This window comes from Anomaloglossus baeobatrachus, chromosome 2 (assembly GCF_048569485.1).
Source record: "Anomaloglossus baeobatrachus isolate aAnoBae1 chromosome 2, aAnoBae1.hap1, whole genome shotgun sequence".
Lineage (NCBI taxonomy): Eukaryota > Metazoa > Chordata > Amphibia > Anura > Aromobatidae > Anomaloglossus > Anomaloglossus baeobatrachus.
In genome coordinates, this window is record NC_134354.1 from 674,979,201 (window position 1) to 674,997,372 (window position 18,172).

An 18,172-nucleotide genomic window follows, 5' to 3' on the forward strand; every position below is an offset into this window, starting at 1 on the left:
CCCAATAGTACAACAAAGCAGCAGCTGCTGCTGCTGCTACCCTAATGATACCATTATTGGTATAGCAGCAACATATTGTGCAGAACTTTACAGTTTTGAGTGTTCATGTACAAACAATTCAAGCAAGGGGCATAAGGGGTATGTGCCCACGATCAGAGTTAAGCCCTGTGCGCACACTGTGGACTTTACTGCTGAATTGCCACGGATTTCGCTGAAGGAATGCTGCAGAAAATGTTTATAACATTTCTGCAGTCCTTCTCCAGCAAAACCTATGGGGATAAAAAAAAAATGCTGTGCGCACACTGCGTTTTTTGTCCTTGCGGGTTTTGCTGCGGGTTTTCCGCTGCGTAATTTATGTGCACGTCACTTCTTTACTGCAGGTACCTGCGTTTTTTTGCCATAGATAAATGGTAAAAAACGCAGGGAACAACCTGCGGAAAAATCGCAGCAAAACCGCGGCAAATCGCAGTAAAACCGCATGTGGTTTTCGGGTGCGGGTTGCTGCGTTCTTTTGCCGCAGGTGCGGTAATCTTTCAGAGTGTGCAGAACTTTACAAAAATTACATTTTCTAGTGCGCACAGGGCCTTATTTGGCATTTTTCGGCACGAGAAAAGGAGACAGAAGTGGGAATTTCAGATTATGGAGGATGTTAGTCTTAGGGGTACTTTACATGCTGCGACATCGCTAGCGATTGCTAGCGATGTCGAGCGCGATAGCTCCCGCCCCCGTCGCTTGTGTGACATTTGGTGATTGCTGCCGTAGCGAACATTATCGCTATGGCAGCTTCACATGCACATACCTGCTCATCGACGTCGCTGTGACCACCGAACAATCCCCCCCTCAAGGGGGAGGTGTGTTCGGCGTCATAGCGACGTCACTGCGGTGTCACTAAACGGCCGTCCAATAGAAGTGGAGGGACGGAGATGAGCGGGAGGTAACATCCCGCCCACCTCCTTCCTTCCGCATTGCCGGTGGACGCAGGTAAGGAGATGTTCGTCGCTCCCGCGGTGTCACACATAGCGATGTGTGATGCCGCAGGAACGACAAACAACATCGTACCTGTGGCAGCAGCGATATTACGGAAATGAATGACGTGTCAACGATTACCGTTTTGGAATGATTTTGCGATCGTTGCTCATTAGTGTTACACGCTGCGATGTAGCTACCGGCGCCGGATGTGCATCACTAACAACGTGACCCTGACAATATATCGGTAGCGATGTCGCAGCGTGTAAAGTACCCTTTAGATCATTACAGTAGTGGATTCGATGTAGACAGATATGAGGGAGAAGATATAGAACAGTGCATCACTATGGAGAGCTTTCTAGGTGAGTTTAAGGCTATGTTCACATGTGGCATCTTTTTGTCAGTGCATCTTGCGTGCATCAAAAATGCAACGAAAACGCACCAAAAACACACTGCGGCAAAACGCATTGCGTTTTAACTGCGTTTTGCCCAATGTATTTAAGTCAAATCTATTGACTGCAAGGGCTCAAAAACGCAGAAATAATTGACATGCTGCATCTTCAAAAATGCAGCCAAGATGCAGCCAACAAAAGATGCCCAGTGTGGACAGCAAAACGGAAATCTCATAGACTTTGCTGGAGGAAGGAAATGCATGCATGTTGGTGCATCTTTGTGATCTCAAAAACACACCAAAAGATTCAGCAAAAGATGCGCAAAAGATGCCACATGTGAACATAGCCTAAAGGCCCTGTCACACACACAGAGAAATCTGTGGCAGATCTGTGGTTGCAGTGAAATTGTGGACAATGAGTGCCAGGTATGTGGCTGTGTACAAATGGAACAATATGTCCATGATTTCACTGCAACCACAGATCTGCCAAAGATTTATGTGTGTGTGTGACGGGGCCTTAAGGCTAAGTTCACACACTGCATCTTTTGCTGCGTTTTTGAGGTAACAACGATGCTCCAAAATGCATGCATTTCCTTCTCTCAGCAAAGTCTATGAGATTTCTATTTTGCTGTCCACACAGGGCATCTTTTGTTGGCTGCATCTTGGCTGCGTTTTTCAAGATGCAACATGTCAACTCTTTTTGCGTTACAGTGTTTTCGAGTTCTCCAGTCAATACGCCTTGGGCAAAATGCAGTAAAAACGCGTAAAAAACCCCAGTGAAAACGCATTGCGTTTTTGGTGCATTTTAGATGCACTCAAGATGCACTGACAAAACAGATGCTGTGTGTGAAAATAGCTTTATAAATGTATGTTATATTCTGTAGCGGATGTGCAATGACTGGCACATAGTAGAGGTGGTATTGGTGTAGCGGCCAGACAAAAATATGACCATAACTGCTGCATTCAGGATTGATTGGAGAGGGGAAGACTTATTCGTTGTGAGCTGCCATAGTTGAATCGAGAATGGATCTGAGCGACAAGAAGAGTTTTTTCAGTTTCAAAGATAAGAAAAGGGTGCGTCCTTTAGATCAGGGATGGGCAATTCATTTTTCTGAGGGGAGACCATAATTGTTGTGCAGGTCCAAACTCAAGATTAATATTAACATATTATAATTATTTATATTAATAATTGCATCACTTAATATTGAGCAGAAATAAGTATGCTGACACACAGCTACTGCCAATACATGCTACGATAGGACTTATTACAACCTGTATTCTTACCAATAGCAGCTAATAAAAAAATATAATTTACTCCTTTTAATAAAGTTTAGAATTTATGATTAATCAAGTTTTATTAAGTTTTTGAAAAATATACAGGAAAGAAAAAACAGTAATATCGAAACGTACATAGGGACCATGCAGAACCAAAAGTATGACAGGTTGAAGTAACACTAATGCGGGTGTCACACGAGACTATATATCGTGCGATATGTCGGCAGGGTCACGTCGTTAGTGACGCACATCCGGCATCATTTGATATATCGTAGAGTGTGACAGCTATGAGCGACGGTGAACGAACAAAAATACTCACCTTATCGTTGCTCGTTGACACGTCACTCATTTTCAAAAAGTCGTTTCTTCTTCTCTGTGCCGGTTGTTCATAGTACCCGGGGCAGCACACATTGCTCCGTGTAACACCCTGGGAACGATGAACACAGCTTACCTGCGTCCCACCGGCTATGCGTAAGGAAGGAGGTGGGCAGGATTTTTACGTCCTGCTCATCTCCGCCCCTCCGCTTCTATTGGCCGGCCGCTGTGTGACGTCGTTGTGACACCGAACGTCGCACCCCCTTCAGGAAGTGGATGTTCGCCGCCCACAGCGAGGTCGTTTGGGAGGTAAGTCCGTGTGACAGGGGTCTAACGACTAATTGCCCGTGACGCACAAACGACGGGGGCAGGTACGATCGCTCGTGCGATTGCACAATAGATCGTATCGTGTGACGCCCGCATTACACCACAACTTGTTGCGATATTATTTAGTTATTTGGCTAATTATTTGAGCTGCAACAGATCGAAGAGTTCAGATGCCTGATTAAGCCAAACCTTAGTATCTGTTACTATTACAATATCACTTGCCAATATTTATGAACCACATAAGGGAGAGAAAGGAAAGGATGAGAAGGGTAAGGTGGGAAAGGAAAAAGGGAAGGGGGGAGGACCTTTACTGGATTACAAATTGAAAGTCAGGTGATTCTCTAAAAAGGATCCAAGGTTGCCACAATCTGACAAATTTGTTGTTAGTGCCCAAGATTTCTGCGGATAATTCTTCCATCCTGCCATTCAGAGATAGAGAGACTGACTGTTGAATGCCAATGTCTGGGAATCACTAAGCCAGCTGCAATCATGTAAAACCCCAGGAGACATAGTTTCTGTGCGCCGATAGAGCCCGGGAGTATTGATAACATGGCTATCATGAGTGAGGGAGAAATGTTCTCATATGAGTATTGATTATATACCTGAAATACCTTTTCCCAGGAAAATACTAGCTTGGTGCATTCCCACCAGATGTGGATTATTGTGCCTCTCTCTGTGTTTGGCCGGCTTCTCACTTGCGATTAACTCGCACGAGTGCAATGCGAGAAATTCTCGCATTGCACTCGGACCAATGTTAATCAAAGAGGCAGCTCAGATCTGCTATATTTTTTTCTCAGTCCAAATCGGACTGAGGAAAAAAAAAAAAATCGCAGCATGCTGCGTTTTGGTGAGTTTCTCACGCAAGTCTCTTCAATGCAAGTCTATGGGTGCGTGAAAAAAAAAAAAAAAGGTCACATGGACAGCACACGGACCATCCTAGTCACATCCATTTTTCTCAATAGATTTCGATCATGTAGCAGAGAACAATGTAAATGATCCTGTACATAATAGTACATGAGTAGCAGCCGCTGAGGTTAAAAACTGATTACACACTGACAGCACACTGATGAAATGTGAGAAGAAATCGTCTTACTTTCTGGCATGAGAATCGGACCAATTTTACACTCGCAAGTGTGATTCCAGTCTTACACTGCCAACAGGACTCTGATACTAAGGGGAAGATTTTTTTACCTTTGCAGGACACTGGTACCGACTGGTCAAAAGCTTGTAGCTCTTTTTCTGGGCATATGCAGCCACCAACACCTTATGAGTGAATAGATATGCCTTTTGTTTTTCTTCATCAGAGAGGACAGTATACAGTTAATCTTCCCAAGTTCAGATATGACTAGGATCAGTTGAACTATGACCCTGGTTTACTAAATTGCGTATTAGATAAATCAAATGAGAAGGTGGTGACTCCTGTAAGAAGAAATTCTCAAATGGGGTAGGCAAAACCGGTACAAAGTGTCGTCCCTCCCGCAACCAAAGTTTAGAACTTATATGCTCCTGTTATTCAGCCATTGTATCTTGATTAACAGCCCTCCCACATACCATATGATTCCACCACAGACTCCCAGCACAATAGGATGCCCTCACAGTCTCCCAATACAGTATGTTGCTCCCACAACCTCCCAAGATAGTATGATGGCCTCACAGCTCCTCGTAGGCTACAATGCTTCCCGCACAGGATGATGGCTTCCCCACCTTCCCACACACATTATGATGTTCCTCCTCACAGCCCTCCATACATACGTTCCATGGTCCTCACAGCACGTCACACAGTATGATCCCCCACAAAGCCTCCCACAAGGAATGATGGGCCCCCATATCCACCCACAGACAGTATGATGGCCCAATTGACAGTAACAATGTTTTATCACAGCCCTCCTCAGAACATATTGTGATGGTCCTCACAGCCAACCATGCACGTGGTATGACTGTTCCCACAGTACTCCACACATGGTATGATGGTTCTCATAGGCCTCTAGAACAGAAACCTAAGGAAACCTGACATTTAAGAGAAAGTGGAGCAAAAGAGCTGGCAAAGAATGCACTGAAGGAACAGTCAGATATAGGAAAATAAAGATTGGTATCCTTAAAGAGATTGTTTACTACTTCGACAACCCCTTCTCGTTCTGTAGGTTCGTCCTCATTAAAATAAAAAAAAAAACTTATACTCACTTGCCATGCTGGTGCTGGTCCAGCAGTGTCGGTGCTCGCGTACCCAGGGCTCATGTGAGTTTTTGATGTCATGCGACCCCCTCACATGCCCAATCACCGCCGGCTTCTCTCTCCCTGCCTTCAGATCTATGAGTTATTAAACCAAAGTGAGAGCTGCCGCTGCCATTCACTGCCTGTTATTTACTTATATGTGCGAAGGCAGAAAGAGGGAAGCCAGCGGCGATTTGGTGCAGGGCTCCTCGTGTGACATCACAACCTCACGTGAGCCGCAGGAACGCGAGTGCCAGCACCACTAGACCAGCGCCAGCACCGGAGATGAGTATAAGCTATTTTACTTCAGTGGGGCCAAACATGCAGAATGAGAAGGGGTTGTCCAAGTAGTAGACAATCCCTTTAAGGATCTTTCTCTTAATGTTGGGGTTTGTTAGGGTTCCGTTCTAGGATCCTATGAGAACCATCTTACTATGTGTGGACAATCCCTTTAAGACCAATAGATCAGAGCATAGTGTTGAAGCTGTATCAAAATTTTGCAACAAAGTACAGAATGTTTACCAAATCCCATTTATAGTACAAGATGAAGATTGTAGGTTAAACACAACACATCCATTTTTTTGTGGTCGTTAGTGATGGTTTTCATGTTAGTTTTATTACATATACAGTCATGGCCAAAAGTGTTGGCACCCTTCAAAGTGTTCCAGAAAATGAAGTATTTCTCCCAGAAAATTAGGTGCAATTACACGTTTTGTTATACACATTTATTTCCTTTGTATGTATTGGAACAACACGAAAAACAGAGGGGAAAAAGGGCAAATTGGACATAATTTCACACAAAATTCAAAAAAAAAAAAAAAATTGACTGCAGTTTGCTAAAAATGTAAGCCAAAATTTGCTTTGGAAAGTGCTTTTTGTCGACAAATGAGACCAAGATATAGCTTTTTGTTGAAGCACATCATTCTACTGTTACCGAAAATAGAGGCCTACAAAGAAAAGTACCTACAGTCAACTATGGTGGAGGTTCAAACTTATTTTGGGGTTGTATTGCTGCCTCTGGCACTGGGTGCCTTAACTGTGTGCAGGTTATCATGAAATTTGAAGATGATCAAAGGATTTTGGGTTGCAATGTTGTGTCCAGTGTCAGAAAACTGGGTTTGCATACTAGAGTCATGGGTCTTTCAGCAGCACAATGACCTCAAACATCCTTCAAGATGCACCCAGAAATGGATGGAAATAAAGCGCTGGAGAGTTCTGAAGTGACCAGCAATGAGTCCAGATCTAAATCCCATTGAACACCCACGGAGAGATCATAAAATTGCGGTTAGGAGAAGGCGCCTTCAATTATGAGAGACCTGGAAGAGTTTGCAAAGTAAGGCTATGTGCGCACTTACCGGATTTTGCCGCGGATTTTTCGCGGATTTGCTGCATGTTTCGCTACAGAAAATGTTCATAACATCTCTGCAGTGAATCACCAGCAAATCCTATGGAGAAAAAAAATCCTGTGCGCACTAGGCGGAATTTGACAGCTGCATGTTTTGCTGCGGGAATCCCGCAGCAAAAACAAGTGCATGTCACTTCTTTTCCGCACATCGCTGCGGGATTTCCCTCCATTGACTCAATGTTAATCATGAAATCCCGCAGGGAATAACGCAGGCAGCAAATTCTGTGCGGTTCACTGCGTTTTCCTGCGTTATTCCCTGCGGTATTTCGCGGTTTACCTCCGGTAATGTGCATCTCTTGTCTGCGGTTTTGCAGGGAAGTGATGTCATTACAGGAAGAGGAAGCCGTGCAGAGTAAACACACACACATCACAGACACACATCACAAACATAGAACACAGACACAGACACATAGAACACACATAGAAAGAAAACGGAAATATAGAAAAAAAAAAAAAGAACGTGGGCTCCGCTGCATATTCACCGTCCAGCCGAGGTAAGCACACAGCGGCGGCCCGGTATTCTCAGGCTGGGGAGGGAGAGGGGCAGGGGTAATGTCCCCTGCCTCACTCCCCCTCCCGCAGCCGAGAATATCAGCCGCAGCTGCCCCGGCACTGTCGCATGCAATATGCGGCACTACCGGAGTGTCCTCGGCTCTTCTTGCCACCGTGTAGCAGTGGTGGCAAGGTAATACAAGGGTTAATGATGGTGGGGGACCACCGCCATTAACCCCAGGCTTGATCATGGCAGTGTCTATGTGACAGCTGACATGATCAACCCGTAAGTAAAGTGAAAAAAACAGACACAGAAAAATCCTTTATTTTAAATAAAACCAACAAGCCTCGTTCACCCTTTTATTAACCCCCCCAAACAAAGCTCCGGCGTAATCCACACAGCTCCGGCTCCTGCGTCCTGCACTGCTGACATCCAGCCGCGACTGTCACAGACACAGGCTGAATGCAGCAGACAGCAGAGGTAATTACCGGTCATTTCCCACGGCCGGTAATGTGAACTCACTGCCGACCGTGGGAAATGCAGCGATCTGTCCTCTATCTATCTATCTATCCCTCTATCTATCTGTCTGTCTATCTATCTATCCCTCTATCTATTCTTCTGTCTATCTACTATCTCAGAATTAAATGACTTTTTTTTTTTTTCTTCAATGTGCTTTATTGCATTGAATGCAATAAAGCACATCCCAACCCGCACGCGGCAAAACCGCGGCAATACCGCGAATAATACCGCGGTAAAACCGCGGCAAACCGCATGCGGTTTTCGGGTGCGGTTTCCCGCGGTTTTTTACCGCGGGTGCGGTAATCTTTGAGAGCATGCGGAATTTACACAAGGAAATTTTATTTCCCAGTGCACACAGAGCCTAAAGGCTGCTTTACACGCAGCGATAGCACTCGTCCCTGTCGTTTGTGCATCACGGGCAAATCGCTGCCCGTGGCGAACAATATCGCCAGTACGCGTCACACCAACTTACCTTTCTAACAACGTCGTTGTGGCCGGCGAACAACCTCTATTTTAAGGGACGGTTCGTGCGGCGTCACAGCGACGTCACACAGCAGGCCTCAAATAGAAGCGGAGGGGTGGAGAGCAGCCGCATGAACGTCACTCCCACCTCCTTGCCAGAGGACGCAGGAATGCTGTTGTTCGTCATTCCCGGGGTGTCACACGTAGCGATGTGTGCTGCCTCAGGAACGACGAACAACCTACGTTCCAAACGAGCAACGATTTTTGGAAAATAAACGACGTGTCAACAATCAACGATTTGGTGAGTATTTGGGATCGTTAGCGGTCACTCGTAAGTGTCACACGCAAAGAAGTCGCTAACTAGGACGGATGTGGTCACAAATTCCGTGACCCCAACGACATCTCGTTAGCGATGTCGTTGCGTGTAAAGCGGCCTTAAGAGTTATAGGAAGCGATTGATTGAAGTTATTTATTCCAAAGGGTGTGCAATTAAGTTGAGGATGCAAACAATTTTGTCGGGCCCATTTTTGGAGTTCTGTGTGAAATTATGTCTGATCTGCCTTTTTTTTCTCTATTTTTTTTTTTTATGCTGTTCGAATACACACAAACGAAATAAACATATGTATAATAAAATGTGTAATTGCAATAATTTTTCTGGGAGACATAATTCATTTTCTTGAATAATTTCAAGGGTGCCAACACTTTCTGCCATGACTGTATTTTACCTTGTGTAGGAGTACAGATATAGAACTCTGTCAAAGGGTTTGCCATTCATTTTAGCTCAGACCGTTATAATGATGCAATCTCTGAGTCGTCATTGATCAATATAAAAGTGGATTCTAAAATATCCAAAAGTGAAACAGAAAAGCAGACGACAAAGATGGTAAGAGTAAATGAGACAGTGAAATAATGAAAGCATGTGATAGAGTCTATGAGACAGTGATAGAAAGAAAAAAAAGTCTGTGAGACCAATAAAGAGTAAAGGCCCATTTACACACACCGTTATCACTAATGAGATATCGTTGGGGTCACGGTGTTGGTGACACATATCCGGCCTCGTTAGCGATGTCGTTGTGTGTGACACCTTTTTGCGATCAGTAACGATCGCAAAAAGGTGTCAAATCGTTCGTCATGTACACGTCGTTCATTTTAAAAAAATCGTTTCTCGTGTGGAACGCAGGTTGTTTGTCGTTCCTACGGCAGAACACATCGCTATGTGTGACACCGCCGGAACGAGGAACAACATCGTACGTGCGGCCGCCGGCAATGAGGAATGAAGGAGGTGGGCGGGATGTTCCGGCCACTCATCTCCAGTCCACCCCTACGCTTCTATTGGGTGGCCGCTTAGCGACGCCGAACGAACCACCCCCTTAAAGGAGAGATTGTTGGGCAGCCACAGCGACGTCGATGAACAGGTAATTGCGTGTGATGCTGCCGTAGCGATATTGTTCACTACGGCAGCGATCACCCCGTGACTCGCCACTGACGTGGGCGGGTGCTATCGCTCGCGACATCGCTAGTGATGTCGCAGCGTGTAAATCCCGCTTAAGAGTCAGAGAGCAAAGAAAAGAGAGAAAGAGAATCAATGAGAGACAGAGATAGAATAAAAGATAGTAAGAGTCTGCAAGAGGCAGAGAAAGAAGGAAAAAGTGAAAAAAGTCAGAGAGAGAGACATACAGAACTAAAGAAAGAGAAAAAGAAAGCGAGTGAGGATCAAAGGAAAACAAAGAAGTTAAAAAAGACAGTGAGAGGAAAGCGAGACTTCAGTTATTTGTGAAGATCCAATAGAGGATAGAAAAGGCAGAAACACCGTATCTTCATTTGTGTTTTTTTTTATTCTTTTATGTTACATGTGCTTCGGGTACAGCATAGGGGGGAGGTGGGGTGAGGCGAATGGGGTGGGACGACGGCTGGCCGTTTCGCACAGTATGTGCTTCGGCAGGTTGCTGTATGTAAACTTGCTCTTTAGATCTTTGGCTGTTAACAATCTGCCTCTTTTGAGTAATAGAATGAGACTAAAAAGTGACAACTGGGGACAGAAGCGATTGACACTTTCCTCTCCCAAGACATCAGCTGTTTTATTCCCCATAAGATGTCTGCAAAATGCTATTTAAAGTTACATCTTTAAACCTTCTGAAACAAACATTATTGATCTTCAAATTGAATAATCTTGACAAAACCCTGCGGATGTTTGAGCAGCACAGTATACACTCCGCACTTTGTTCTGTGAATTATTATTTATAGAAGCAATAGCATGACTTTGACCTAGCTCTGACATCGCTAGACTTTATCGGGTCTTGGGCTATGTAAATAAATTACACTCAAGGAATATAAAAATACATTACTGATTTAAAGAGATAATGATCAAATCGCTTATTGGTATTCTATGCCTCTTGGGTGAGATGTCTATCTATCTGTTTTGGCATACATGAACACTGGCCCGGGGACCAAATTTGGCCCGTAGCCTATGTTTGGCCCGCATTGCCCAAGATATTTTGGACTACAGTGTTTAATAAAGGGTTTTTGATATGAATATTTCCCATCCAGCGTCCATACGTGCACATGTCCCTGTCTGCTTGGCTCCTTCTCCCAGCCAAGACAGCTTCCCGTGCCTGTTCTTGTTTTGCGTGTATACACACTGTGCCTGCAGTTACACCATTTGTCAGACTCTGCTCTTGCATGAACAGGTGAGCCACGGCCAGAAATTCTGTGTTATTTTGCAGAGCAGCAACAACACGCAGCACTGTCAGAGATTAGGGTCAGTGATTTACTCACTAAGACCCAAAGCTCCATGCTGATCGGGCAAAATCAGGTTTCTCAGCCACACACCGCACCGATCGGCACCCACAGGTCAGAGAACAGTCATGAAATCACTGCTTTTAATCTCGAACAGGGTAACCCCAATTTGCAGACACAATGTTTCGGGGTGATTACCCCACGTCAGTGCAAAGTATGAGATCTGATCTGGCTTATATGAGAAAATAAGACGGGGTCAAATGGGAAAACATTTCTCCTAGCGAAGACTAACACAGCAATCTGGCACGCCAGTGAAGAGACTTATAGCTGCAAACTCCTCTGGGAAATATGCAAATTGTCTCTTCAGGGAGACAATTTGCAGTTCTGATCTGGCATAATCCTAAAGGCTGCTTTACACGCAGCGACATCGCTAGCGATGTCGCTTGTGAAAGTACCCGCCGCTGTCATTTGTGCGTCACGGGCAAATCGCTGTCCGTGGCGCACAATATCATTAGTCCCAGTCACACGTACTTACCTGCCTAGCGACCTCGCTGTGGTCGGTGAACTGCCTCTTTTCTAAGGGGGCGGTTCGTGCAGTGTCACAGCGACGTCGCACGGCAGCCGTCCAATTGAAGCGGAGGGGCGGAGAGCAGCCGCATGAAAGTCACGCCCACCTCGTTGTGGGAGGACGCAGGTACGTTGTTGTTCGTCGGTCCTGCGGGGTGTCACACGTAGCGATGTCTGCTGCCTCAGGAACAACGAACAATCTGTGTCCAGCACCATCAACGAGATTTGAACGACGTGTCAACGATTAGGTGATTATTTTTGATAGTTAGCGGTCGTTCGTGCGTTTCACACGCAACAACGTCGCTAACGAGGCCGGATGTGTGTCACGAATTCCGTGACCTCCAACGACATCTCGTTAGCAATGTCGCTGTGTGAAAAGCCCCCTTAAGTCTTATCAGCAAAAATTCCACTACCAATATTATAGCTAATACTGATGGCCACATAATAAAATGTGCCAGTGGGATAGCATAAACTCTTAAGATCATATTATTAACTGGAGGACAAGGCGTATGGCATGCAAAAAGGTATACATTTATTTGACAAACAACAAACACCATAAATACAAGTAGACATGTGAATACAAATAAATACAATGAAGTTGGCCAAAAATATTGACTATGCGATCCTATATGCATATACACAATCAAAAGAGGATAGTATAAAACAGTGTATTTAGAGAGGGGGTAAATAGTAAAAAGTTTTATGTGGACATGAGCAGAACAGTCTAACAACTGAGATAAAGAGTTTTTCCAATATTGTCCTTTAAAGTGCAAAATCTCAAAAAAGACTATGTCCAACCCATGTCTCCACATAAACAAGGCCCCCTTCCCAGCAAACAGATTAACCTCAATGTACTTAGGTTTCGCTGTTTTTGGAAAATTTACATTGAGTGCTGTATTGAACCGCTTCCTCAGGGGGGAAATCAGCAAAAACAAAAAAAGAAGAGGTTCATTACAGGGTTAATCTGTCTGCTGGGAAGAGGGTCTTGTTTATGTGGGAGACATGGGTTGGACATAGTCTTTTTTGAGATTTTGCACTTTAAAAGAGAAAATTGAAAAATTCTAAAAAAAAAATTTATATCACTTGTTCTGCTCATGTCCACATAGAACGTTTTACTATTTACCCCCTCTGTAAATACAATGTTTTATACGATCATCTTTTGATTGTGTATATCCATATATGATCACATAGTCAATATTGTTGTCCAACTTCATTGTATTTATTTGTAATCATGTTTACTTGTATTTATTTGTTGTTTGTCAAATAAATTTATACCTTTTTGCATTCCGTACTCCTTGTCCTCCAGTTGATAATAATAAATCCTAAGTCATATGGCAAGGCTCATTAAAGTGTCACTTTTGACTTTTAGGATTGCTAATTCCAATAGGTGGCACTAGAGTTCGTCTCCTTCCTCCCTGAAGAGACGATTTGCATATTTCCCATTCCAGCTATAAAGTATCCTCACTGGCATGCCAGATCGGTTTGTCAGTCTCAGCAAGGAGAACCATTTTCCCCTTGCCTACAGTAAAGCATGGTGGTGGAAGTGTTATGATTTGGGGCTTTATGAATGCTGGTGACTGTAAAAAGCTACAATTCATTGAGGGAGCCATGAATGCCTACAGGTACTGTGACATATTGAATCAGAGCATGATCCCATCCCTTCGAAAGCTGGGCCACAGGGCAGTATTCACACATGATAATGACCCCAAATACACCTATAAGACAACAACTACCTTGCTAAAAAAGCTGAGGATAAAAGGTGCTGGACTGGTCAAGCATGTTTTCAGACCTAAACCTTTTTAAGCATCTGTGGGGCCTCCTCATCCTCCAGCTCTGTGATGTCATCATGGAGGAGTGGAAGATGATTCCAGCGGCTCCTGTGACGCTGTAGAGAACTCCATGCCCAAGAATATTAAGGTAGTGTTTGAAAATAAATGGTGGCCACACAAAATATTGACACTTTGAGTACAATTTAGGTATTTTTACTTTAGTGGTGTACTCACGTTTGTGGCCAGCCGTTTAGACATTAATAGCTGTATGTTGAGATATTTAGAGGACACAGCACATTTGCACTTTTATACAAGCTGCAGACTCACTACTTTACATTGTATCAAAGTGTCATATCTTTAGTGTTGTCCCATGAAAAGATATAATTAAATATTAACAAAAATGTCAAGGGTATACTCACTTTTGTAATATACTGTATATATGCATATATAAAATGCTCCTAAATTGAACCTCATAAGAGACTCATGTTGGCCAAATCACTGGCTCATGAACATTTAAATGCAAATTTAAGGCTATGTTCACACGCTGGGTTTTTCTTTATGCAGCCAAAACCTCCTCTCTCCGTGTTCAAAATGCCCATTTTTTTCAGTATTTTTTTTTCCTTTACAATGTTTTCTGCGTCCGGATCACGTGTGCGCTTTGTCTACAGAACATGTTTAAGAAAATTAGTTTTATTCCCCAAAAACGTAGTGACAAATGCTGTTGCGTTTTTTGCCGCTATTTTCACTTTTTCATTCCTTTCTATGGGTGAAAAAAAATGCTGTAAAAATACTGAAAGGCTGCAGTCCTCAAAATTCCTTTTGATCCCTTCCTTGCGCAGGAGCGCTGGCATATCTGACAATGTTCCAGCATGGTCGGACACATCCATTACCTAGCGGAACGATTATCTCGGGACAGGAACATATTTTTAGCACATCCAGTCGTGGAACTTATTTTATCCTATGATCTATTAATTAAAATGAACTTTGTTGGTGGGACAAGACAACCCCTTTAAGTTTATTTCCAAATGAAACGATTCCTCTCTGTATCACAGTTTGACATCCCTGTATTATGGAAAAGTTTTTAAAGACATATCAAGAAAGAGATTTTCATTGGTCCCAATTAATCATTGCCTTTGCACAGATTTTTGTCTAGTTTTTGCACCCAATTCATTTTTCTATCTGCACCTTTTCCGAACACTATTTTATATGTGCTCACCTGTTTTTTCTTGTTTTGTTTTTTTTTTCCCCCTCTGTTTTCAGCTGCATGTGGCTGATTCATCATATATAGCTTTTTAAAAAATTGCAAAATTGGGCACAGCTCTACTGCAGTTACACTTATGTGTAACTTTACGTATGCCTTCCAAAAGTTGCATGTTTTTCAATATTTGAAAAAAAAGTTGCAAAAAAACAGTTAAAGGGAATCGGTCACCAGATTTGGTGACTATAAGCTGCGGGCACCACCAGTGAGCTCATCTAGACAGCATTCCAGAACACTGTATAAAGAGCCCAGGCCGCTGTGTAGAACGTAAAAACCACTTTTATTCTACTCACCTAGGGGTAGGACCAGTCCAAGGGGTGTTGCTGTTCTCCAGTCCGGCGCTTCCTCTCTGCTATGATCTCCGTCCTCCTTCAACCCAGCCCAGTGTGGATGACATGTCCTACGTCATCCACATCGGGTGGCGTTAAAGTCCTGCGCAGGTGCACTTTAACCTTTCCTCACGACTGTGCATTACAGCACTATGTTCTGCCCTCAGCAGGGCAGATCAAAGTGCGCCTACGCAGGACAGCAGTGTCGGCCTTTGTTGATGACATAGGACATGTCATCCATACTGGGCTGGGTAGAAGGATGAATGGCGATCGCCGCAGAGTGGAGGTGCCGGACTGGAGAGCAATGACACCCATCGGAGAGGACCGCCCCCTAGGGGAGTATAATAAAAGTGTTTTTACTTTCTAAACAGTGGCCTGGGATCTTATATACAGTATTCTAGAATTCTGTATATAGGGGCTCCCTGGTGGTGGCCATAGCTTATAGTTGCCAAATCTGGTGACAGGTTCCCATTCATTTTTTTAACTTTATGTCAGAACTGACTGGGCCATTTTGACGAATTTGATGCAATAAAAGTCAGCAAGACAATAAAAAAAAGAAAAGTGACAAAGAAAAAGAAGCAAATTTGAATGTTTAATGTGGATTAATTTCTCATTTATTTATTAAAATGCATTAGATTTATTCAATCTGCCATTTCTTTTCCGTAGATTCCTACCAGTCTATAATAGCCTATCTTGCGTCACTATGTTAATAATTATTGCAGACAAATGAAAAGCTCCTTATGGGTCATTCTAATAAAAGCGTAACATAAAGCAATGACCAGATAGATTTATCTAATATGGAAATATTAGTCAGTGACAGAATATTCCATGCTTTGAGGACGTCAGTAAGAGACTGATTGTTATTTTTCATTCTTATATCGTTCAGTATTTGCTGATTCTAATGGCAGGACCCCCACTGATCTATTCATGTGGAGTGATGATATAGTACTATGCCCTGTGGGTGGGCAAGAGGACCAGGAATAAGAAGCAAATTCACCACCACTGTAAATTCTCTGAAGGCTGCACTAATCCATGAGGAAGGGGCGGCGTGTAACATGCAGAACCAAAAGTCATTGAGCTGTCGGATTAAGCCGAGAAAGAGTTGTAACGTATCGCAGTATAAATAAGAAAAATTACCTTGGGCATCTCCTCCTGATGTAAGGACAGCAATAGCTTTGCCAACTCCCAGAGTCTGGGCTTCATGGTGCTTAGATCCTGGCAACATCTTCTTATCTGTAGAACACAAATTCTTGCATGAATCCTTGTGCCCTCAGCCTGGCTCCTTCTGAGCTGCCCGCAGAGTGAGGCAGAGCGAGGAGCGCTGCGGCGTTTTGTAGGTCACACTATCCCTCAGAATGACAAGTCAAAATGTCACTACAGGTTACCTTCTATGCGGAGTCAGCCAAACATAATCCGCCCGTCTTGTAAGGGCCAAATAAACAAATACAAATGATGCTGTGGGCTAATATACGGCTACAAGAACCTGGCCCGGGCACACCAGAGACATGCCGATCTGGTCCTCAGTGATTCAGCACTGCAGTCAAAAATCAGCGTCGTCATTGCTATAAAATGTGCCTGTAGACTAGAATAGGAAAGATACTCAAAAAACAAGAAAAATTCGACCTGTCAGACCAATACTTTCCTTGACAGCAGATCTCAGATAATTGTCTGCAATGAGATCAGCCGGGCATGCATGACATAAGAGGAGGAAATACGCAACGATTTACGTCTGGCTGCACGTCTCTTCCGGGAAACAAAGGATCTGACATGTTGAAATCCAACAAACCCAATCTTCGGGTCCCCCCTGTGCAGATCTATGCGTCTCCATGGTTACTGACTCTATAGAATCCTGTGTGTATTCTACTCCTGCAGTCATCTGTCCCGTCCCCTGCCCCTGCTACTGAGATTAGACGGCACAGGCCTGGATGTAGTCTGTTACCATGGAAAGAGACAGGTCTGTATAGGGGCCTGTTCACACAAAACTGGACAAGATTTTTCATAATAGTTATATGTAAAGTTTGACAATATTTTTTTACATGTATCAGAGCTATGCAGGCTAGGATAGGATATGGAAATAAGGGGTACTTCACAAAGCAATCACATAAGCGATCTCACAGCAGGAGCCAGATCGCTGCTCAGTGTCACACACGGCGAGATCGCTACTGAGATCGCTGCTGAGTCACATTTTTTGTGACCTCATTAGCGATCTCGCTGTGTGTGACACGGAGCAGCGTTCTGGCCCCTGCTGTGAGATCGCTGCTCGTTACACACAGCCCTGGTTCGGTTTTTTTATTGTTGCTCTCCCGCTGATAAGCACACATCGTTGTGTGTGACCGCGAAGGAGCAATGATCTGAATGTGCAGGGAGCAGGAGCCGGCGTCTGACAGCCTGCGGTAAGCTGTAACCAAGGTAAACATCGGGTAACCAAGGTGGTTACCCGATATTTACCTTCGTTACCAGCCTCTGCAGCTCTCACGCTGCCAGTGCCGGCTCCTGCTCCCTGCACACGCTAAGTTAAGCGGTGTGAGCTGGTAACTAAGGTAAACATCGGGTAACCATACCCGATGTTTACCTTAGTTACCAGTGTCCGCAGCTTCCAGACGCCGGCTCCGTGCAAGCGCAGCGTCGCTTGCACGTCGCTGCTGGCTGGGGGCTAGTCACTGGCAAGATCTGCCTGTTTGACAGCTCACCAGCGACCATGTAGCGACGCAGCAGCGATCCTGACCAGGTCAGATCGCTGGTGGGATCGCTGCTGCGTCGCTAAAGTGTGACGGTACCCTAACCCTTTACCTCATGTGCAGGGCATTGCAGCTTAGGTATCCATGGTTACGTCCACTCATATAGTGACAGTAAGTTAGTTGCCCGTGATCGTAACCATGGATGAGAAGATCCAAGTCCAGCTTTTCTAACAATAGGCTTCTTTATTATTAAAATGATTAAACCAAACATATGAATTACATATAGACAATAAGTATATACCAATACATGTGTATGTCCTATCAACAAATACATACATTTTATGGATGTTATATCAACATGCAATTTTTATATGTTTATTTAATATGTAAATGTAGGTTGCCATCTTGTACCACATTTTTTGTACATTAACTTATTGTCCATATGTAATTAATTTGTTTTAATTCACTGTG

At 43.9% G+C, this 18,172-nt stretch overlaps 1 protein-coding gene across 2 annotated transcripts in view; it reads right to left on the reverse strand.

The window, feature by feature from the left end:
• PFKM (phosphofructokinase, muscle) overlaps positions 1 to 18,172 on the reverse strand; it is a 144,985-nt gene that overhangs the window by 109,436 nt on the left and 17,377 nt on the right. Inside the window, exons 1-2 of one of the 2 annotated variants that reach the window (XM_075337143.1) lie at positions 16,409 to 16,700; positions 16,161 to 16,256 (exon numbers count right to left, since the gene is read on the reverse strand). In XM_075337143.1, the coding sequence (XP_075193258.1) occupies positions 16,161 to 16,248 (88 nt within the window). In that variant the 5' untranslated portion in view covers positions 16,249 to 16,256; positions 16,409 to 16,700. Of the gene's footprint in view, positions 1 to 16,160; positions 16,257 to 16,408; positions 16,701 to 18,172 lie in introns of those variants that run through there. The other variant, XM_075337144.1, reaches the window with a different exon arrangement.